This window comes from Amblyraja radiata, chromosome 10 (assembly GCF_010909765.2).
Source record: "Amblyraja radiata isolate CabotCenter1 chromosome 10, sAmbRad1.1.pri, whole genome shotgun sequence".
In the NCBI taxonomy this organism is placed as follows: Eukaryota; Metazoa; Chordata; class Chondrichthyes; order Rajiformes; family Rajidae; genus Amblyraja; species Amblyraja radiata.
In genome coordinates this window covers 46054314-46079019 of record NC_045965.1, presented here as the reverse complement: position 1 = coordinate 46079019, position 24706 = coordinate 46054314, and the positions used below count along the sequence as shown (strand labels likewise).

The window sequence follows — 24706 nt, the reverse complement described above, 5'->3', positions numbered from 1 at the left end:
TGTGATCATGGCTGATCATCCCCAATGAGTAGCCCGTTCCTGCCTTCTCCCCATATCCCCTGACTCTGCTATCTTTAAGAGCCCTATCTAGCTCTCTCGTGACAGTATCCAGAGAACTGGCCTCCACCGCCCTCTGAGGCAGAGAATTCCACACTCACAACTCTCTGTGAGAAAAAGTGTTTTCTCGTCTCCGTTCTAAATGGTTTACCCCCTATTCTTAAACTGTGGCCCCTGGTTCTAGAATCCCCCCACATCAGGAACATGTTTCCCACCTATAGCTTGTCCAAACCCTTACCAATCTTATATGTTTCAATAAGATCGCCTCTCATCCTTCTGAACTCCAGAGTGTACAAGCCCAGCCGCTCCATTCTCCCAGCATATGATAGTCCCGCCATACCGGGAATTAACTTTGTAAACCCACGCTGCACTCCCTCAATAGCAATAATATCCTTCCTCAAATTAGGAGACCAAAACTGCACACAATATTCCAGGTGTGGTCTCAAAGAAGGACCTCTTTGCTCCTATACTCTACTCCTCTTGTTATAAAGGCCAACATGCCATTCGCTTTCTTCACTGCCTGCTGTACCTGCATGCTTACGTTCATAGACTGATGAACAAGGACCCCCAGATCCCGTTGTACTTCCCCTTTTCCCAACTTGACGCCATTTAGATAGCAATCTGCCTTCCTGTTTTTTAACCTCATGGTTATCCACATTAAACTTAATCTGCCATGCATCTGCCCACTCCCCCAACCTGTCCAAGTCACCCTGCATTCTCATAGCATCCTCCTCACAGTTCACACTGCCACCCAGCTTTGTGTCATCTGCAAATTTGCTAATGTTACTTTGAATCCCTTCATCCAAATCATTGATGTATATTGTAAATAGCTGCGGTCCCAGCACCGAGCCTTGCGGTACCCCACTAGTCAATGCCTGCCAATCTGAAAGGGACCCGTTAATCCCTACTCTTTGTTTCCTGTCTACTAACCAATTTTCTATCCATGTCAGCACTCTACCCCCAATACCATGTGCCCTAATCTTGCCCACTAATCTCCTATGTGGGACCTTATCAAATGCTTTCTGAAAGTCCAGGTACACTACATCCACTGGCTCTCCCTTGGCCATTTTCCTAGTTACATCCTCAAAAATGTTTCCGCGCTGCTTCTCTGAACCAAACTAAACTAAACTCCTTTGATCTTCAAGCTGCATTCCATGTTATTTTCACAACTGATACTATTCTGAGGTGGCGTGCTTTAGAAAGCACAATTCTGTCCTTTGCTCCTCAGGTTCAGCAGTTCTGTATCCCCTCAATCATTTGACTCTCCTCATTACCCAGTTCCTGCTTGTCTCGACTCCATTCAAGGACCCAAGCAGTCGTTCCAGGTGCGACAGAGGTTTACCTGCATCTCCTCCAACCTCATATATTGCATCCGCTGCTCTAGATGTCAGCAGATCTATATCGGTGAGACCAAGCGGAGGTTGGGCGATCGTTTCGCCGAACACCTCCGCTCGGTCCGCAATAACCAACCTGACCTCCCGGTGGCTCAGCACTTCAAGTCCCCCTCCCACCCCGTAACCGACCTCTCTGTCCTGGGTCTCCTCCATGGCCAGAGCGAGCAACACCGGAAATTGGAGGAACAGCACCTCATATTCCGCTTGGGGAGTCTGCATCCTGTGGGCATGAACATTGAATTCTCCCAATTTTGTTAGTCCTTGCTGTCTCCTCCCCTTCCTCAGCCCTCCTGCTCCTCCCATCCCCCAGCCTTCGGGCTCCTCCTCCTTTTTCCTTTCTTCTCCCCGCCCCCCCACCCCCATCAGTCTGAAGAAGGGTTTCGGCCCGAAACGTTGCCTATTTCCTTCGCTCCATAGATGCTGCTGCACCCGCTGCGTTTCTCCAGCTTTTTTGTGTACCTTCCTGCTTGTCTTAATGTGGAGTTTGAATGCTGAGAACCTAGATGGTCCCATCCCTTGTTTCTGCGTCTTTAACGTTGCACAATGCTATTACGATTAGCCAACAATATTACAGTCTACCCTTGTTATTACAGACCTCTTTATAATGGATTTTGTTTATAGTAGACAGAGGTCTCTGTTCGTATCCGGAACAAAGGATATGCAGCCTTATATTTATATTATAGCATTTTGAGAAATTATTGTAATTACAGTATGTTCTTTTTTATTTATTTAACATGTTTAAAGTACTATTTATGTTGTGCCCTTTACTATGTATTGTGTGTCTTGTTTAGTGTATGTTTACTGGATGTTTTTCCAATACTGTACATATTTACCCCACTTACATAATTTTCGTGGATCCAAACCCCCCCCCACATGGTTCATTATAATGAGGATTATCTGTACCTCTTTATAATGGATTTCGATGATTTGTAAATCATCCAGTCTGTAGTGACTTCTAGTGACCGAAACCGAGAGGTTCAGTCACATTATCAAAGGTGGCCAGACCCTTACTGATTATGCATTATTTCCTCGTAGTAACTGCATTTGTGATTTTCTATTGCTAAGAATAATGCATTTGAAGATTATGTCGTGCATTTATGGTCCAGTTTTTTAGCATGTCAGAGACTCTGAACGCCAGCAGCATAAAATGGCAGTGCAGACAGAGAGAGATTAATGATAACTTTACAGAACAATTAATGCTACAACAAGAACGCTACAAAATAAATATATTATATTTTAACATAGTTTCCCAGAGAATTTATTTTAACTTTTTTTTAAATGGCTACATTTACATGTACCTGTAGAAAGATTGAAGAAAAATGCAGGTGGATTGGATAAGATCATTTAATTTGGACGGACATGGCCTTGGTATTTTTATTTTGAAATCTCATACTTGCGATGCAGGAGTTTCATTAAATGTATTTATTGTCCATCAGCCGTTGTCCTTAAGGAGGTGGTAAGGAACAGACATCTTATACCAGTATCATCCATTTCGTGAAGGTACACCCTTGCTGTTATGAAGTTCCAAGATTGTTTCCTGGCATTACTGAAGGGTCTCTGATTGATATTACGACTGCTGGACAGATACATCCTTTCTCCTGAAGCTAGTGTGTGAATTGGAGAGGAATCTGTAAGTGGTGGTGTTCCAGTACGTATGCTGTGCTTGTTTTTCGTGGCAGTAACTTGCACAGGTTTGGGAGGTACTGCAGGAAAAATCAGAGTCATTAATGAATGAAACGCGTGAGAGGAAACCGTGGAGGCCTCTCGTGACCCTAGAAAGAAATGGTGAAAAAATGTCCCTTAATTGGAATGTCTTCATGAAGCTCCCATTTGGTGAAAAGAACATGGCACATGCACCAACCAGTTAATATGTAAACCAGCAGATGGGATCATAAACAAGATATGAGATCTGATTTGTTTTCAGCGGAATAACAGCCGAGAACAGGTAAGCATAATGCCCATCTACTCCCCCCTCCCCCCTCCTCCCACCCTCTCTCATTTTAAAATAACAAGAATAGACACAAAAAGCTGGAGTAATTCAGCGGCACTTGCAGTATCTCTGGAGAGAAGGAATCAGTGGTTTTGGGTTGAGACCCTTCTTCAGACTAGTCTGAAGTCTAAATTCGACCCGAAACATCACCCATTCCTTCCCTTCAGATATGCTGCATGTCCCGCTGAGTTTCCTCCAGCATTTTGTATCTATCTTATCTACAGTTCCATTAAGATAACAAGATAAAGCAATGACTGTCCTAATCAGGCTGAGAAGCATAGAGAGCCTATTTTAAGGTCATCAACGCTGAGTTTGCATTGTTAAATTATTTCTGTGATTTCTCCATTTGAAGTTGAACTGACAGTGATATTTACAAATCAGTAAACATTTAGCTATTCAACCCATTTTACTACAGACATGTTTAGTGCATGATGGTTATGTCATTATACTTCTGTGAGCAATTCGATTGTTAAGATGACTTGGCATATGAAGAAAAAATCATTCCTAAAAGTCTTTGAAGGAGGATTGGTGAGATTTAATAATGTCATGCACATTTCATTGAGACATTTCTGTTTTACTTGTTTAAAGTCTTATTACTTTTCAACTCTAAGAGATTCACCCTGGTTTTATACCATTAGAGCATTGTAGTACCACCTTCTGCATTTCATGCATTTTCTCGACAATTAGGCCTTTCAACATATATTGTAACATAGATAGGCAGTGTCTATGAGCAATAACTCTATCCGTTTGACGTGTGTCCAGCTGTTTATGTTTATGTTAGAGATACGATTAGGTGAGTCTGAATTTAATAAGAACATTAAACTTTTATGTTTTCCTTCATATGTAATAGCATTATTTATTACTCTGTCAAGTACCAAAGAAGTTGTGTTACTGTATTAGCAGGCGAGCAAAAGGATTGTGGTTAATTGAGATACAAGTTCATAATCCCATTGTAGCAGTTGAAACATTTGCACTACGGTAATTAACTGAATATGGAGTAAAAAATTCAATCCTTTGCTGAATTGGTGTTGAAACCCATTGGGCTCTCGAAAAGCATAAGAAGACGTATAAGTGGTACAGTGGTGACAGAGAGGTACAGCTAGTCCAGCTGTTGGCAGACAATGCAGGCCACCTGGGTATAGTCGTGAACTTCTAGTGCTACTTGTGTGGAGGCTCCATCTTCTCCTTGTCACCGTGTGGACTTTTTCTGGGTGCTCAGATTCTTTCCCATTAGCCAAAGACATGTAGGTTGGTGAGTTAATTGGCTGCTTTAAATTCCCTCCAGTGTGAGATGAGTGATGGTAATATTGGGGGGGGGATACAATTGAATTGACGTGCGATTAGTATAAATGGGTAGTTGATAGTTGCCTTTCTTTCGTCAGGGGGTGGTGAATCTGTGGAAGGCTGTAGCGGCCAAGTCAGTGGGTATTTTTAAGGCAGAGATATATAGACTCTTGATTAGTACAAGTGTCAGAGGTTATGGGGAGAAGGCAGGAGAATGGGGTCAGGAGGGAGCGACAGAACAGCCATGATTGAATGGCGAAGAAGGCTCGATGGGCCGAATGGCCTAATTCTACTCCCATTCCGTATGACCTATGAAGGTTCACCAGACTGATTCCTGGGATGTCAGGACTGTCTTATGAAGAAAGACTGGATAGACTTGGTTTATACTCTCTAGAATTTAGGAGATTGAGAGGGGATCTTATAGAAACTTACAAAATTCTTAAGGGGTTGGACAGGCTAGATGCAGGAAGATTGTTCCCGATGTTGGGGAAGTCCAGGACAAGGGGTCACAGCTTAAGGATAAGGGGGAAATCCTTTAAAACCGAGATGAGAAAAACTATTTTCACACAGAGAGTGGTGAATCTCTGGAACTCTCTGCCACAGAGGGTAGTTGAGGCCAGTTCATTGGCTATATTTAAGAGGGAGTTAGATGTAGCCCTTGTGACTAAGGGGATCAGAGGGTATGGAGAGAAGGCAGGTACGGGATACTGAGTTGGATGATCAGCCATGATCATATTGAATGGCGGTGCGGGCTCGAAGGGCCGAATGGCCTACTCCTGCACCTAATTTCTATGTTTCTATGTTTCTATGACCTTACAAAACCTCACAATTCTGATTGTGCAGCACTTCCACACAGCACTGCTAATCTAAATCAATGTGATCAGGCTTGTGGGATGGATCTTAAAGCAAGGGCTGACACCTGGTAAGCAATCTTTTGGCCTTTGTCACTGGCCATGTACAAAGAAAGATGAAACTGGCCATTAGGATGGCCTGATAAGGCATGCCACATTTTTTACAACAGTTTAGAAATTGCATATTCAATTATATGCAGATTTCCACAGTCATAAAGCATCGAAACAGGCTCTTCAGATCACTGTCCCAGCTGACTATTCACATGGCACCATCTCTATGGTGGTGGAGACGGATACAATAAGCATGTTTAAGAGGCTTTTGGAAAAGAACATGGATATTCATAGAAAGAAGGGATGTTAATCATTTGCAGGCAGATAAAATTAGTTCATTTTGATATCATGTTTGGGACAGATATGTGGGCAAAGGGCCTGGCCCTGTCATGTTCTATGTTCTATCAAAAGAACTGTTTTTGCCGGAAATCTGAAATAAAAATGAAAAAAATTCTGAAGGTCAAGAAAGAGAAACAAAGTTAATATTTATGGTTAAACACCCCTTGGTCAATTGAAATCGGTTCTTAGTGAGCAGATTGCTGTCAGTTCAAATCAAGGCGGGCTGCATCTCATCATCATGAATAGATCTGGAGGGAGTAAAACACCAGAGGGAAGGGTCCAGGTGATTGGGAATTCATGAGGCAGGAGAAAGTGTCTGCAATTTTAGATGAAAACTCGCCACAGAAATGGGCAGGGAGTATATGTGGTGAAGAAGAGTTCGATGTCAAATCAGTTTAAAATTCATTAAGACAAGGGACAAAGCCCAGGTCACCTCTGGGAATTAATAGTTTGCGATCAGCGAGGGTCAGATCAGAAGGGCTGGTTAAAACAGTGGAGTTGGAACTGAAGAGTAGAAACATGGACCTGCAGATGCTGGTTTACGAAAGAACACAAATTGTTGGAGTTAATCAGCGGGTCAGGTAGCATCTCAGGAGAGCACAGATAGGTCAGGTTTCAGACAGAGTTGGGGGTGATATGGTATCAGCCGAGAGTGAATGAAGGGAAGGATTTGGAGGGGTATTAGAATTCAAGAGCTACTTGTGTTCAAGACTTTTCATGTCAGGAAGGAAGGAATAAAATTGGTGAAGAATAAAGGGGAACTGTGGATCAAGGCAGCAATGAGATAGAATTGAGTCAAGATTATTGTCGCGAGCGTTTAAGGGATTGCATATGCTGATGCATGACATTAGATGTGGATCTTGGGATGCAATGTGAACACTAGCTCAACAAATGCTAAATGTACCTGTGGTCCTGGGCGGTTCTGAATTGTGAGGGATGGGATTTCATTCAGAAATCCATGTGGAATGATATGATCTAGAGACATTTACTAGGGAAGAGGTGAAACAAATGGAAATCCAGCCAGAGAGCAGCGAAGAACTTCATCAATGTTGTCAGTGACAGAGGCAGTGAAATCAACAGTAAGTGAAAATCAAAAATCTATGCTGGTCGGGATACTGACTCACAGTGGCAAAAACTCGCTCTTGACCTTGGGCGCGGCTGGTGTGGAGTTTGTGCATTCTCGCTGTGTTTGCGTGGGTTTCCAAAGAGCTGTTTACACATTGTGTTGTGCTACTGCAAGTAATAATTTCATTGTTCTATCTGGAACATATCACAATAAAAGACCCTTAACTCTTGAAGTACAGGTTTGTAGCTTCATTGGCATCTGTATATTGCCGCTGCTGCGGGAGTAGATCTAAAAGTGAGATGACGTAGAACTCATGTGAATGGTTGATGAATAATGGTGAACTAAAGGGCCCGTTTCCCTGCTGTGTCTCTAAATTCAAAGTTATTGACTTTTATCTCCTTGGGTTGACGATCACATCTGATTTATGCTGAAGCAAGAAAATATGGGAGGATAATGAGAAAGGTTAGCAGGAATATTGTAATTCTGAAAATTACAGCTTGCTAAAGTTGGCAACATTACTGATGGTTTACTGCACACACTGGAGCTCCAGCAATCTCAACCTATATGTTAAAGGCTGTTAATCTATATTACTAAATCTCTGATCTTGACCGCTTTTGGCCTACTGTGCTGCGATTTCCAACAAAACGCCGCCACCTACGGCCGTCATTTTTGACCACCTCGCCCAGAGCCCCCCTCCACCTTAAGGGTGTGGAGGAATTTTCCCATCGATGACAAATCAGAGAGATATTAATGTTTTTAAAACATTCACCATTCTCTCTGCTGCCCCTGCTGGAGGGAGGGGGAGGGACTATAAAACCAGGAAGTGGTGTGCCTCACTCACTCTCTGCAAGATGGATGAAGCCAAGGGTCACATCTCTCTGAGCTCTGAATAACACTGAACAAATGTCTACACAACCCTTAATGTGGTTTGAAAATGTAAATATGGTTTGTTTGAAGTAAAAAGGCACTGCCTGCAAATGGTTGTTTGGATGCTTTGGTTTGAAGTTGAAAGGCACTACTTACTGCAAATGGTGGCATGAAGTTGAAAGGCACTACGTACTGCAAATGGTGGCTTGGGTGCTTTAGCTTGAAGTTGAAATGCACTATTTACTGCAAATGGTGGCTTGGGAGCTTTGGTTTAAAGATGAAAGGAACTACTTACTGCAAATGGTGGCTTGGGTGTTTTGGCTTGAAGTTGAAAGGCACTACTTACTGCAAATGGTGGCTTGGGTGTTTTGGCTTGAAGTTGACAGGCACTACTTACTGCAAATGGTGCCTTGGGAGCTTTGGCTTGAAGTTTAAAAAAAAATCACCATTCTCTCTGCTGCCCCTGCTGGAGGGAGCGGGAGGGACTATAAAACCAGGAAGTGGTGTGCCTCACTCACTCTCTGCAAGATAGATGAAGCCAAAGGTCACGTCTCTCTGAGCTCTGAATAACACTGAACAAATGTCTACACAACTGTGAGTACCCTTAATGTGGTTTGAAAATGAAAATATGGTTTGTTTGAAGTAAAAAGGCACTGCCTGCAAATAGTTGTTTGGGTGCTTTGGCTTGAAGTTGAAAGGCATTACTTACTGCAAATGGTGGCTTGGGTGCTTTGGCTTGAAGTTGAAAGGCACTACTTACTGCAAATGGCGGCTTGGGTGCTTTGGCTTGAAGTTAAAAGACACTACTGCAAATGCACTTCCTGTTTGCACTGATTATTTATTTTAGATAAAACGCCACACTTACGGCTGTGATTTTTGGCCATCTTACTCAGTCCCCCCTCCGCTGAGCAGGTGCAGAGAATTATTCCCATCAATGAAAAATAAAAGTGTTATTAGTGTTTAAAAAATGTTGAGAATCTCTCTCCTGTCAATCACGCCCTGAAAGCCACACCTTTTCCGGTGGGAGGGGGAGGGGTTATAAAACCTGGAAGTGTGGGTGTGGCTCAGTCTCTGCATGATGGGGGAGGGAGAGGTCATGACTCTGTCTGAGCTGTGAAGCAACTGAATTGGTGTTTTGTGTGGTTTTATGGTGGTTTCACCCTGCATGAAATGGTATGAAGCTGCATTTGAATTTGGTGGCCTTGGACCCTGCTTGAAGTGGAATAAAACTGCACTGAATTTGGTGGCCTTGCACCCTGCTGAAAGTGGTATGAAACTGCACTTGTATTTGGTGGCCTTGGATCCAGCTTGAAGTGGTATGAAACTGCACGAATTTGGTGGCCTTGGATCCAGCTTGAAGTGGTATGAAACGGCACGAATTTGGTGGCCTTGCACCCTGCTTGAAGTGGTTGGAAACTGCACTTGACTTCGGTGGCCTTGCACCCTGCTCATAGTGGTAAGAAACTGCGCTTGAATTTGGTGGCCTTGAACCCTGCTTGAAATGGTAGGAACATGGATTTGAATTTGGTGGACTTGCACCCTGCTTGAAATGGTAGGAACATGGATTTGAATTTGGTGGACTTGCACCCTGCTTGAAATGGAATTTCAAGGAATAGTCATGAGTCAACTGCCAGCTCACCAGCCGTGAGTGAGCTGCCAGCAGATCAGGCTTGAGGGACTGAGCTGCCACCCCAAGAACCCATACCAGCACTCCAGAAAGCCCCCCCCACTGGCCACCAATATTGGAATTGGTGGAGAGGTGGAATATTGCGTCGGGGGACCAGCCCTCCCGTGTGAACATGGGACCCAACGGGTCCCACTTAGTCTAGTATTAACTGAAAGCAGAATTGTACCACCGTAACAAAGTCCATGATGCAACATGTTTTGATGAGAGAGTCTAGCTCTATCTTTACAAATACTATCATTGCTTCATTAAAATACTTTCCTCAATATAGATTGGAGTTTGAAAGGTAAAGAAAAACTACAAAGTTTGAGAAATTCATATGGTTTGGGCCTATGTCTATCACATTGCCTAAAATCCCATTATGAAAAGGTTTAATGGTTATTTACTTAAATGCTATAACAATTGATGGTGGAAGTGGTGAAGAAAATGGGAAATGAAGAGCATAATGTTCTTTTCATATTCCAGATTACATTTGAAGTAACCATGGTAATGCAAATTAGTCACTTGTCTCTTCCTGGCTGCAACACAAGTGTAGTTTTGGAAAGAAGACAACTGATCAGGTTATCAAAAACAATAATTGATGCATGCTCCGCTGAAGATGAATTTATCCCTTGATAAAATTCAGTAGCATTACATGGTTTTTTTGAGTGATTGCATATTGGTAAGCCGTCTATTCAAATGACTAAACACAACAACTTTGTGGAAATCTAAATTAAGCGCTTTGCTGTTGACTTGGAAAAAATTATGCGGAATCAGATGAAGCTAAAACTGGAATGCTCGCCAAACCCGATGGTGTGAACATATGGAGGAGGGAGATTACAATGGTGTCTAGGTATGCGTTAAACACTGTTTACACTGTTAGAGCATTGTTTCTCTACAATCGGGCATTTAGTTTAAGAAAAGCAGTGAAATTATACTCATTAACACGCAATATTTCAAAAGGAGTCGGAGCTATGAGTGTTTTTTTTTTGATGGACTGTAAAAGGTGAGCACATGATATCCCTTCATCCCCTTGTAATAATGAGCTGATCAGATTTAATTCCTTCCCTCGAGAAGACAAGGAGTAAAACTCATTTAGTATTAGTAAGCCATTGCAAGCCTTGTCATCTATGCAGTCATTTTTTTCTGCAGGTGATATAATGGTCATTGGGAAATGTATAAACAGTTCCCACAACTATTGGTTTGCCCTGTAAACTTGGAGTGCTTATTAAAGCAATCTAAAAATAAATTGTTATTCTTAAGAATGTCACTGCAGCTATTGAGACATTGTGAGCAATTCTCTCTCTTCGTGATATTGATTTTTGACGGCAAGCCAATAACGCAGAAATAAAAGCTAGGCATGTCAACAGTGTTAAAAGAAGAACACCTTGTTCAACTTGTAGAATACAAAAAAGATCTGCTTTTACAATTCATGCGATTGCCGAAAACTATCTGAACATTTGGCAAGCAGCAGATAGTCAGTAAAGGGATAAAGCTTTATTATCTCATTCTCGACAATCTCCTTGTGGCAGATGCCATTGGTGGAAGGTGGAATCTTTGGGAACATGCCCAGCATGCAAGTCCAAAAGATGAAGCAATCATAATTGCATCCTTCCAGAGGTGTCAAATGGATGATCCATCGAGACTTTTTCTCTGACATGCCCACCACACAAAATCTAGTCTCCAGCCAATGTAATGTACTCCACATGGTGTAATGAAATGGCTGAGAACTTGGAGTACAGTAGAAGGCTGTAGCACCAGGTAACATCCCTTCTTTGGTATTGAAGACTTGCACTCCAGAAATAGCTGTGTCTTGAGTCAAGCTATTCCAGTTCATTTACAGCACTGGCCTGAAACATAGAATAAACAGCACTGGCCTGAAACATAGAACAAACAGCACAGCACAGAAACACTCTCTGTGCCGAAAATGATGCCCAGTTAAATGAAGAAGGGTCTCGACCTGAAACATCACCTATTCCTTCTCTTCATAGATGCTGCCTCACCCGCTGAGTTTCTCCAGCTTTTTTGTCTACCTCCCACATAAATGAATCTCCTCTACCTGCATATGGTCCATATTCCTCTATTATCTGCTCTCCATGTGTCGATCCAAAAGCCTCTTAAATACCAATATCGTATCTATCTCCACCACTACCCCAGGCACCCACCACTATCTGTGTAAACAAAACAACTTGCCCCACACATCCCCTTTAAATTTTGCACCTCTCACCTTAAAGCTATGACATCCAGTCTTTGACATTTTCACCCTGTTAAAAGAGTCTGACTGTCTCCCACATTAATGCCTCTTATTATTTTATGTACCTATTTTATATTCTATCGAGTCTCCCCTCATCTTCTGACATTCCAGAGAAAGCAATCCAAGTTTGTCTGACCTCTTCTAATCCAAATTTCTAAGCAATCGATTGCAAATTGCCCAGATGTGTCTTATTCACTGAATGAATTTACAGATCCAATTTGCCTAATTACTCAAGCAATCTACATTCAATCATCTGCAAAATGGTAAGACGCTGTTGTTACTGTGTTTACAAATAGCATCCACTCATCAATAGCCAGCTCACTGATGCTCAGTTTATCTTTCACCAGAACCTTTCATGGACCAGAGAGCTGAATTGCTCAGGTTACCTGTAACTGAGTGACCTTGTCAGCATTTAACTCTCTGTGGGATCAAAGAATCCCAGTAAAACAAAGTCATTGAGCACAAAGGAAGATGATAGTCATTAATGGACCTTCAACATCCCAGTTCCATGACATCATTGCATGAACTCCTCATGGCAGGGACCTTGGCTCAACCAGTGTTGAAAGCTGCATCATTGTCTTTTTTCCATCATCAGGTGTAAAATGGTGATGATCACAAACGATTCCACAATGTTTAATTCCATTCACAACTTCTGTACAAGGAAGCAGTCCATTGAGAAAATTCCCTGCGATTGAGGAAAAAACAGAGGGTGCATTCAGATATGATTTGGTTAGAGGAAAGTAACATTCATGCACAAAAGTGCTAGCCAATGATCATTCCTATGAAGAGACTCCAACCATCTGTTATGACATTACCATTGCCAATTCATCAATGAGTAGAAACTAAAGCGGAGCAGCAACATAAATACAGTGGTCACAAGAATGGGTGAAATGTTGGGCAACCTTTAGCAAATTATTCGCCACCTGACACAGAGTCTTTCCAACATCCACTAGACAAAAGCTATGAGTATAATGGAATGTTTTCCTCTTGCCTGAGTGAGTGCGGCTCCAAAGAAGCTCAAGCAACTTAAGACCATCCAGGACAAAGCCACCTGCTTGATCGCTAGCCCCCATCTAGTGTGCACTACTATCAGAAGCGTTGACGTTACTTGACCAGCTTATTCCTACAGCATCTCCCAAACTTGCATCCTGTATTGGGCTTCAGGTGCAGAGGAACACCATTGCATGTGTGCTTCCTTCCAAATTGCACACTATCTGTAATCAAAAATATATTGCCATTCCTTCATCATCATTGGGTCTAAATCCTGGAATGCCCTCCCCTACAGTGTTGCTTCATCAGGGGAATCTGCAAAATCAGCAGTGGTGAAATTGGCTCATCAGGACTTTGCTATAGGAAATACATGCTGGTCTTCCCACCAATGTCCATATCCCGAAAAAATGATTTAAAAAAAAATTCCAATATTCAACGCCCACTGAAATACGTCTTGCCTGTAGAAGGATTTGGATGAACTTAATTCCACAATAAGCATTACTGTGATCTCTGGAATATCCCATACACTATGCACATAGTTAGCCAAGGAAAGAAAGATCTGGATTGTCAAACAGGTATTTGAAAGATGTTGAAGAATCCTGTGTAATCAGAGATAGAGAAGGCATTGAATTCTCAGTTACATTACGGTCTCAGGAGAGCATGGCATTTTGTGTGCTAATGCTACCGTGCACTCTTCGGAAAGGATATAAATTGCTTGGCATTCAACACAACAGTCAGAAATGTGATTACATCATTTCTGGATATAAGATCTCTCTCTGTTGGTCTCAACAAAACCCCAGTGGCATGCGAGATGTTAATATTGAGTGTATGAAGAAACTGCAGGTGCTGGTTTATACTGAAGATTGACACAAAATGCTGGAGTATCGGAGTGGGTCAGGCAGCACCTCAGGAGAAGACAAATAGATTACATTTTGGGTCGGGACCCGAAGAAGGGTTCCGAACCAAAACATCACCTATTCCTTTTCTCCAGAGTTACTGCCTGAACTGCTGAGTTACTCCAGCATTTCGTGTCAATCTTCAGCATCTGCAGTTTCTTCCTGAACAACTTACTTCCATTATCCTGCAAGATCACAGTCTACGTTTTCTAATTCCATCTGTCCAGATTTAGCTCACTGCCCCTTGACAAGCAGAAATATGTTGATTTCTGATTTAAGACGAATAATTGAGCCAACATCTTTAACTTTGCGGGAGAAAGATTCAAAACTTCAATCAACCGTTGTGTAAGTCATACATCTTTTTTCATTCGTGCCCTGGCTCTCATTTCAATACTATTCTTCAGATGCTATAAACCAACAATGAAACAAACAACCTCTGATTCCCTATTCACCCCCAGACTCCCAGCCTCTAATCCCCCCAGTGCCCCAACCTTCCTACAATTTGCAAGTTGTGGTTTCTACTCCCAATTCTTCTGCTTCCTCCTGTACCAAATTCTATGGCCTCACCATCCCCTGATCAAGGCTGTGGGTGATCTTTTGAGTCCCGTGAGGATGACCAGGCTGAAGTTTTATGTGCACCATTGAGTGCATCAAAATTTCTCAGCAATGATTTGTTACAGTTTAATCCTTGATACCTTCCATTGAATTTGCACTGCACTCCTTTCTGTTCAAAATATGATATTTCCACATATGGGCTAGACACAATTTTGTGGAGATATAACCAAAATTAACAAAAATATAACCAAAATCAACCTTGTATTCTAGAATCAAAAGCAATTATTCATTCTAATTGACTTTTAATTAGTATTTTCATTTTCATGTATTGAAAATCTCTCTTCATGAGCATATAAACAAAATGTCTTTGCAGACTGAGCTAGCATTTAATTGCCGAGCCATTTCTTGCCGTTAAGGTGCTGCTGAGTGGGCTTGAGAGTTGCTGCAATCCTTGAGGTACAGAAGGAACTGATACATTTCAAAGTCAGGATGATGTTTGGTATGAAGGACAAGTTCCAGGTGGTGGTGCTTCCATGCTTTTGTTGCCCTTGTCCTTCTAGCTGGCAGAGGTTGTGGGTTTGGGGGCTGCTGTCTGGGGAGTCTTGGTGAGTTGCTCCAGTGTATCCTGTAGATGGTAGAAACTGTTGCTTTTTTGTACATCAGTGGTAAAGTGAGTGAGTTGTTCAGGAGGGGTCCATTTTTCACTTTTCAAAGAGTGGTGGGTATATGGAACAAGCTGCCAGAGGAGGTAGTTGAGGCTGGGACTAACCCATCGTTTAAGAAACAATTGGACAGGTACATGGATAGAACAGGTTTGGAGGGATATGGACCAAGCCCAGGCAAGTGGGACTCGTGTAGCTGGGACATTGTTGGCCAGTGTGGGCGAGTTGGGCCAAGGGGGCCTATTTCCACACTGTATCACTCCATGACTCTATTACTCTAAACCAGTTTTTATTATAAAGTGTATTTGCGCAAATGTTAATACCATGAATGATCAGGTGCGTCTCCTTCCGGAAAGATGGAAGAAGTCTTCAATCAAGCATGAACAAAGAAGATGGAGAGATTGGATTTGTGTACACATAATCACAATAGGCGTACAGAGGGTAGATAAATTCCTTTTGTCAGAGTGCAAATTTAAAACTTTGAGAGAGAAAAATCTACTCAGAGGTTAGGTATGATCTGGAAGTCATAGGTGTAATTGTGGCAGAAACAGCATCAACCATCACAGTCCAAAGAGAATTTGACAGATGTGAAGAGGGATTATTTCCCCAAATGGAGAAAAGTGTTAGAATGGGACTGATGGGATTATTCAAATAGAAGGCAGCAGACACCTGGTGGAACTAAGGTCTCCTTCTGTGCCACAACAATTCTGTGATTCAATGTAATTTAAATCCCAGCTTCATCTAAAGATGGGGATTGAGCTACCACAAAGGAAGGGTTTCATTTATGTCAACTAATGTCATGTGATGTAATGATTACAGGTGCTTATTTAATCTTGGGTAAAAAGAATAGAGTAAGTTGGAGAACATGTCTTCCATGTTTCGTCTCCAGTCTCCAGGGTGGGCAGAAGTCCCATGAATATCTTGAGAAAGTTGGCAAAGTATGTTACATTACAAGACACCAAAGCATCATAAGGCACTTTACAGAAGTTTGCGTGTAAAGTGTTCAGTAAATTACCATTATCTTGCACCTATTGATGTGGTGTTGCATTAAGACGGTGTATGGCAACTGAACCATCCTACCAACAACCAGAGAGAGGGCAGTCCTGAACTACTACCTACCAAATTGGAGACCGTTGGGCTACTCTGATGGGACTTCACGTGCATTATCTTGCAGTAAACATTATTCATGGTTTTCCTTTTATCCTGCACACCGTGGATGGCCCGATTGTAATCATGTATTGTCTTTCCGCTGACTGGTTAGCATGCAACAAATGCTTTTCACACAATAAACTAAACTGAAATTCAAGAACTGCTAATTGTGGACCTTCAGTCATAGTTTAAATATCATGTGATATGACTAGCTCGTACCTTCCCTGCAGAAGGGAATAGAAGACAGGAGAATAGAGCTTCATCTCCCCCTTGTGCCCCTTATTTTTTTATAAAATAACAACTGGAGTGAAGTTTGGGGATTTTGTGTCTCATGGATTGTGCTTATTGTTGTACTTTCAGATAATGTGTGCACTCGGAATGTGTTAATGCAGAATAGTTTTTGTCCAATCCAATGTATATTTCAAACTTGTGTATAATCTCCAGGCCGTACATTTTACATGTTTTTTTTCTGCTTCTGTGTTTTTAAGCAAGGTGAAGGCATGTTCAACCGAGCAAAGTTACTGAACATTGGTTACATGGAGGTACTGAAGGATGGAGAGTATGACTGCTTTGTATTCAGTGATGTCGACTTGATCCCGATGGATGACCGAAATCTCTACCATTGTTATGACCAGCCGCGTCACTTTGCAATTGCAATGGATAAATTTGGATTCAGGTGAGATCATTGTTATAATTCTGTGACTGTAAACAAGTTGCTCCTAATATGAAATCAATTTAAAGAACATTTCTGTAACAATCATTGGGCATGCTTACTGTAATGTCTTGAATCTAAGAACGCCCAGCAAAATTAAGTTAATGGCATAAGCAGAAATATCAAACTTCTTGATGTACCTCATAGCAGAGTTGTGAATCTGCATGTATTACACACACACACTCATATATGTGTGTGTGTGTGTGTGTATGTGTGTGTGTTTATGTGTATGTATATACTGTGTACATATATATACTGTATATATATATATTTGTGTTATGATTATAGTACCAAAACCTGATGAGCTTGTAGCTTCTACCAATGTGCAAGTACATATTCTCAAGAATATTCACAGAGGATTAACGAATGAATAAGAGGGAGGCACCTTATTTTTTTTCTCTTTGTATGCGCACAAAGGATCTGTCAATTATTTCAAACTAAGACATTGATATCTTCCTGACCAGCCATTACTCTGCATTTAATTTAATTGTTGCAAATAATTATTTCCAAAGGGCAAACATCGTGGCCCATTAAATGCACCATAAAGTGTAGATTAGAGAGAAGTACAAGGCCATTAAAAAATTTAGGAGATATCATCAATAATGAATGATCAAATTTATTCCAATTGTCTACATGGGCACTTTGAAATTTATTCCAGTTGACTAAATCCTCAGTTTATCTGACTGCCTTGCACTCCTTTCTAATCTCCTTAGAATTGTAGTTTTTTCTAAATTGTTTCTGTGATTATTTCAAGGAAGCTTTTCTTCACAGCATAATTTTGATGCTCCGCTTATGTTTCTGACACCACTTCTTATTTTTCTCATTTACCTGCCTGTTACTGAATTTCATTTATTCCCTTTGTGCCTAAAGGACCTCAAATAGTTCTACTTAAAAATGCTGTCTCAGGAGGGAGGCGGCTGTGGAAACACATCTGTGCAGGAAAATCTCAGCAAAGCTACCATCCCTTGCTGTTTGGCTGTTGTCTCACACAGGGGGATGTAATTTCCTTTCTTCTTGCCTGAAGGCTGTGCATTGATGTTTATAAATGTTAGTCTGCTTGGGGATTTTCTCAGTTTACTTTGCTATAACCGTAGCAGAAACCCCATTCTGAACTTGGGAAGTAGTCATATAGCTTGGGAACAGGCCCATTGGCTCACCACATCCATCACAAACACTTATATTCATTGTTTACTCTCATGTCCCCTTCAACTTAACCCTCCCCAGCCCATCTACATTTTTGGCAACTTACAGTGGACAGTTAACCTACCACTCGCATATCTTTGGTATGTGTTGTACAGGGTCTTGGTGAGACCACACTTGGAGTATTACGTCCAGTTTTGGTCTCCTAATCTGAGAAAATACATTCTTGCCATAGAGGGAGTGCAGAGAAGGTTCACCAGACTGATTCCTGGGATGTCAGGACTTTCATATGAAGAAAGACTGGATAGACTTGGCTTGTACTCGCTAACATTTAGAAGATTGAGGGGGGATCTTATAGAAACGTACAAAATTCTTAAGGGTTTGGACAGGCTAGATGCAGGAAGATTGTTCCCGATGTTGGGGAAATCCAGAACAAGGGGTCACAGTTTAAGGATAAGGGGGAAATCTTTTAGGACCGAGATGAGAAAAACATTTTTCACACAGGGAGTGGTGAATCTCTGGAATTCTCTGCCACAGAAGGTAGTTGAGGCCAGTTCATTGGCTATATTTAAGAGGGAGTTAGATGTGGCCCTTGTGGCTAAAGGGATCAGGGGGTATGGAGAGAAGGCAGGTACAGGATACTGAGTTGGATGATCAGCCATGATCATATTGAATGGCGGTGCAGGCTCGAAGGGCCGAATGGCCTACTCCTGCACCTAATTTCTATGTTTCTATGTGGGAGAGAGGCAGAGCACCTGATGGGAATCCCATGTAGGTATAGGGAATGCACAAACTCCGCAGAGCCAACACCCTAGGTCTGGAGTTGAGAGATCGCAGTGTTCACCCCTACACTATGGAGCTTTCTATAATTCTGTAGGAACAAGCCACTTTATTTGTCATCGATAGACCAATGCTACCTATTTGCTCACTTCCCAAATCCTTCATTTAAAAATCTATCAGTCAGAGTCTTAAGATCATTCTTTGTTAAAAGAGGCACGTGAATCCATAAGAGTAATCAAATTCAAAGATTAATTTGTCTGAGTGAAAAAAAATGTGACCTCCTTTCCAATCTAAATAATTTACCGCTTACCCTGAAACTATTGTCCATAGTTCTAGTCTCACCAGCCAAGAAAAACAACCTCACAGTATCTATTCTGTGAAGTAACCTCAATCTTGTACATTCCAGGGAGATTGCAACTCATTCTGAAACTTGTTTATTTTCTATCCTGGCCTCCATGCATCAAAGACCAACAGGCCAATTAATCTTCCTAATGGATAGCTGTATATTAATACAGCTCTTTCAGAGTGTTGTGCATAAAAATTGCCTGAATCTTTCTAACCAACGGTCTTTACTCTTATAATGATTTAAAATTTATTTTGTTCAATTTAGCAAAATAAGTGCTATCGCATTTCTCCATTTTATACTCCATCTGCCACTTTTATCCTCGCTCATTTAAATTGTCTCGTTGTCTCTGTCACTTTGTTTTTCAAGCTTACTTTCTCAACCACCCCCATGAATCATCAGCAAACTTGGATACAATAAACTCAGTGCCTTCATCTAAACCATTGAATACAGTTGGTGAATAACTGAAACCCCAGCATGTTTCCTGTTAATTATCGCCTGCTAACCTGAAAATTACCCTTTTATTCCTGCAGTCTGCTTTTTGGCCTTCAGTAATCCTTCATCCATGCTGATATATCCCTGTGACTTTTTTAATCTCAAAAACTGCCTTAAGGTTTGACACATTATCAGCTTTTTCAAAATGTGGCTAAACTTCATCCATTAGTTTCCCCCTTAAATACATGCCACTTACATTGGTTTAGGTTTATTATTGTCACGTGTACTGAGGTACAGTGAAAAGCTTTGTTTTGCTTGCTATCCAAACAGATCAGAAATACTATACCTAGCTACAATCAGTTCAAACTCAAGTCCAATAGACAAAGCAAAGGAGAAGATACAGAGTGTCGAATATAGTTCTCAGCATTATCGCACATTGTAGTGTATTTGTACACTAGATTAAGTCCAATGCCCTTATTATGATGGAGGTGAATCGAACAGTACCCTTGATAATAGAGAGGAAGAAGCTGTTCCTGAGTCTGGGATAATTGGGGTCGTATAGGGCTTTAAGCTAAATAGTGGGGGTTGCGGGGTTTCGAAATTGGAAATGTAAGGGTGATGTTAAAGGGCAGGAAAGTGCATGAGAGGTTACTGAGATCTCCAGCAGAAGGAATAGGAGCGAACGTTTATAAAGGGATAAGAGTCTTTCAGACGGCCAACCAGAAAGAGCCCCGTTTATTCCCACTCTTTGCCTTCTGTCATTCAGCCAATCTTCTATCCATGAATGTATCTTCCCTCTAAAATCATAGGCTCTCATCTTGTTTAGCAGCTTCACGTGCAGCACCTTATCAAAGGCCGTCTGAAACCAATTTCTAACTAAGCTATAACCCCTCCACCTTGTTCCATATACTGTGGTTTTTCAAATGTAACACCTTTAGTTCAGTATTCACCACCCTTCATCTTAAATTTGTCCCCATTTTGCCTGACCTTAGACTTATGATGAGCATTCGATGGCAGTGGGGCTGGAAAAGATTTTATAGTTAGGGAAATAAGGATACTAGAGAGAGAACAGGGTCACTTAGAAGCCAAAACAGTCATCTCTGTGTGGAGTTGAAGAGGATGGGCGAGATCCTTAGTGAGTATTTCCTCTGTATTTACTGTGGAGAAAGATGGGGTTGAGAGGGAAAGATAGAACAACCATGTTTGAATGGCAGAATAGACTCAATGGGCCAAATGGCCTAATTCTGCTTCCTTGACTTATGAACTTATCAACATGATACCACACGCCATTGTTTTGTACCACGCAAGAGAATGCAAGCCTTGCCACAATCACCATCTTAGTCTGGATTTCCTTCATGGCGCGCTTAATGGCTCTGTGAAGGTCCTAGTTTAGGGGTATCAAACTCATTTTAAGATCACGGGCTGGATCAGCCCCATTTGCCCCATTTGACATGCGCGAACGTCAGTTAGCCAGCCCGAGGCCAGGGGGAGCTCAGCCCCGCTATCTTGTCCATTTGGCAGCAGTTGCCAGGGGCAACCATCGCCTTGGCCAATCACGGGGCGGAGGATAGGAACATCCCGCCGCCATCTTACTTCTTTGACGGCTGGTGCCCGGGGCAACCGTCCCCATGGCAACTGCGGGCCAATCACGGAGTGAAGGATGGGAGCGCCCCTTCTGGCGCAGCAGGCGGCACAGACAGCGGTTGGAGAGAAAGCGGCGAGGGAGAGAGGGCGGCTGCCATACAGATGCATAATAAATGGTTGTGAATATATATTTTTTTTTTTCCCCAAATCATATCGCGGGCCGGAATGGATCCAGCCCATGGGCCAGTAGTTTGACACCCCTGTCCTAGATAGATATCTTGTTTGGCTCAGGATCGTTTGACTTGAATGCTGTAGACATGGAGTTCACCTTGCGAGTGAACCTTGTGGTTCATGTATGGTTTCTAGTTCGGGAACATATGCATTGTCTTCTGTGAAACAGTCGTCTAAGGCAAGGCAAGGCAAGGCAAGGCAACTTTATTTATATAGCACATTTCATACACGAGGCAGACTCAAAGTGCTTCACATAAAAACATGTCATACAATAAAATGAAATAATAAAATGAAATAAAATAGAAGAATTAAAATAAAATAAAAGCAAAATTAAAAATGCATTATAAAAAGTGCAAAAGTTAAAAGTGCAATGTAGTTAAGATTTAGCTGAAAGCTAAAGTAAACATAAAAGTTTTCAGTCTTGTTTTAAAAGTGGTCAAAGTTGAGGCAAGTCTTAAATCTTCAGGAAGTTTATTCCAGCTATTTGTTGCATAGTAACTAAATCCTGCTTTCCCATGTTTTGTATTTACTCTGGGAATCACTAACAGATTGGTTTCAGAAGATCTTAGCGGTCTAGAAGGCTTATATAGTGGAAGCATGTCAGTGATATACTTTGGTCCTAAACCATGTAGTGATTTATAGGTGAGCAGCAGGATTTTGAAATCAATTTTCTGACATACTGGGAGCCAATGTAAGAAACATAGAAACATAGAAACATAGAAAGTAGGTGCGAGAGTAGACCACCAGGTCCGTCGAGCCCGCACCGCCATTCGCTCATGGCTGAACACTAAACAGACACACTTACCCACAAACAGTAGACACAAGACACAGAACACAAGACACTACCCTCCCCTTTATACCGCTATCACCCCTCTCCACCCCAAAAACCTCGTGATCTCCTGGGGGAGGCAAAAAACCGGATAAAAACCCAGGTCCAATTCGGGAAAAAAATCCGGGAAATTCCTCTCCGACCCCAATCTAGGCGATCGACACTTGTCCAGGAGATCACTCAGGTCTTACTATACTAACCATACCTAGGTCCATATCCCTGCCCTCTCCCCGTAGCCCCTTATCCCCTTGGCAGCTAAAAAACCATCTATTTTAGTCTTAAATATATTTAAAGTTTCTGCTTCCACTGCTCCCTGGGGCAGTGAATTCCATAAATTAACCACCCTCTGGGTGAAGAAGTTCTTCCTCATCTCAGTTTTAAAAGAGCCCCCCCTTATTCTGCAACTATGTCCCCTAGTTCTAGTTTCCCCGATCATTGGGAACATCCTCGGTGCATCCACCCGATCAAGGCCCCTCACGATCTTATATGTTTCAATGAGATCGCCTCTCATTCTTCTAAACTCCAAAGAGTAGAGTTCCAGCCTACTTAACCTTTCCTCATATGTCAATCCCCTCATTGCAGGAATTAATCTTGTAAACCTTCGCTGCACTGCCTCCAGGGCTAGTACATCCTTTCTTAAGTATGGACCCCAGAACTGTACACAGTATTCCAAATGTGGTCTCACTAATACTGTGTACAGCTGCAGCAAGACCTCCGTGTTTTTATACTCAATCCCCCTAGCAATAAAGGCCAAAACTCCATTGGCCTTCCTGATTGCTTGCTGCACCTGCATACTAACTTTTAGTGATTCATGTACTAATACCCCTAGATCCCTTTGCGTTGCATTACAACGCAGCTCCTCCTCATTTAGAAAATAACTTGCCCTATCATTTTTTTTCCCAAAGTGAATGACTTCACATTTATTAGTATTAAACTTCATCTGCCAAGTTGTTGCCCACTCACCTAGCTTATCTATATCCTTTTGCAGACTCTTCCTATCCTCCTCATCCCCTACTTTTCCTCCCATTTTTGTATCGTCCGCAAATTTTGATATATTACACTTGGTTCCCTCCTCCAAATCATTTATATAAATTGTGAACAACTGGGGTCCCAGCACCGACCCTTGCGGAACCCCGCTAGTTACCGGTTGCCATCCCGAGTATGAACCATTTATCCCCACTCTCTGCTTCCTATTTGTTAGCCAATCCTCTACCCATGCTAATATATTACCCCCAATTCCATAATTTTTTATTTTTAGCAATAGTCTCTTATGTGGCACCTTGTCAAAAGCCTTTTGGAAGTCCAAGTATACCACATCCACCGGTTCCCCTTTATCCACCCGGGTTGTTACTTCCTCAAAGAATTCGAGCAAATTCGTTAAACAGGACTTCCCCTTCACAAAACCATGCTGGTTCTGTCCGATGAAGTCATGTTTATCCAAGTGCCCCGTTAGTGTTTCTTTAATAATTGTCTCTAACATTTTACCCACCACCGATGTTAGACTAACCGGTCTATAGTTACCCGCTTTCTGTTTACTTCCTTTTTTAAATATAGGTGTTACATTGGCCATTTTCCAATCCACTGGGACCGTTCCTGCCTCCAGGGAGTTTTGGAAAATTATCACCAATGCATCCACAATCCCCACCGCTATCTCCCTCAAGACCCTTGGATGTAATCCATCAGGCCCAGGGGATTTATCCTCCTTCAGTCTCATTAATTTCCCTAATACCACCTCCTTGGTGATCTTAATAGTATTTAGCTCCTCCATTCCTACCGCCCCCTGTTTATCCAACGTTGGAATATTTTTTGTGTCTTCTATGGTGAAGACTGATACAAAATACTCGTTTAATGCCTTTGCCATTTCCATGTTCCCCACCAACAACTCTCCAGTCTCACCCTCCAATGGACCAACGTTCACCATAGCCACCCTTTTTCTTTTTATATAGCTATAAAAACTCTTACTATTAGTTTTTATGTTGTTTGCTAAATTCCTTTCATAGTCTATTTTCCCCGTCTTAATTAATCTCTTAGTTATTTTTTGCTGACCTTTAAATGCTTCCCAATCCTCTACCCTCCCACTATCTCTGGCTACCTTATATGCCCTTGCCTTCAGCCGAATACTATCCTTTATAGTTTTACTGAGCCATGGCTGACTGTTCTTACCCTTACCCCTTTTTTTCTTCATAGGAATAAATTTTTCTTGAAGGTTATACAGTAGACCCTTAAACGTACACCACTGCTCATGTACCGTCTTATTCTTGAGTCTGCTATCCCAGTCAACTTTGATCAGCTCAGTCCTCATACCTTCATAATCCCCCTTATTTAGACTAAGCACCCTAGCCTGAGTTTCAACCTGCTCCCCTTCTATTTGAATATGGAATTCGACCATATTGTGGTCACTTGTTCCCAACGAGTCCCTAACTATGACATTTTTAATTAATCCTGCTTCATTACACAGGACCAGATCCAAGATTGCCTCCCCCCTTGTCGGTTCTGTGACATACTGTTCTAGGAACCCGTCTCTAATACATTCTATAAATTCTTCCTCTAGTCTACCCTGCCCAGTTTGGTTTGCCCAATTAAT

At 41.9% G+C, this 24706-nt stretch overlaps 1 protein-coding gene across 1 annotated transcript in view; it reads left to right on the top strand.

The window, feature by feature from the left end:
• Positions 1-24706, top strand: part of b4galt2 (beta-1,4-galactosyltransferase 2) — a 320832-nt gene that overhangs the window by 208348 nt on the left and 87778 nt on the right. Inside the window, exon 4 of the mRNA XM_033028726.1 lies at positions 16557-16744. Within this exon, the coding sequence (XP_032884617.1) occupies positions 16557-16744 (188 nt within the window). The remainder of the gene's footprint in view (positions 1-16556; positions 16745-24706) is intronic.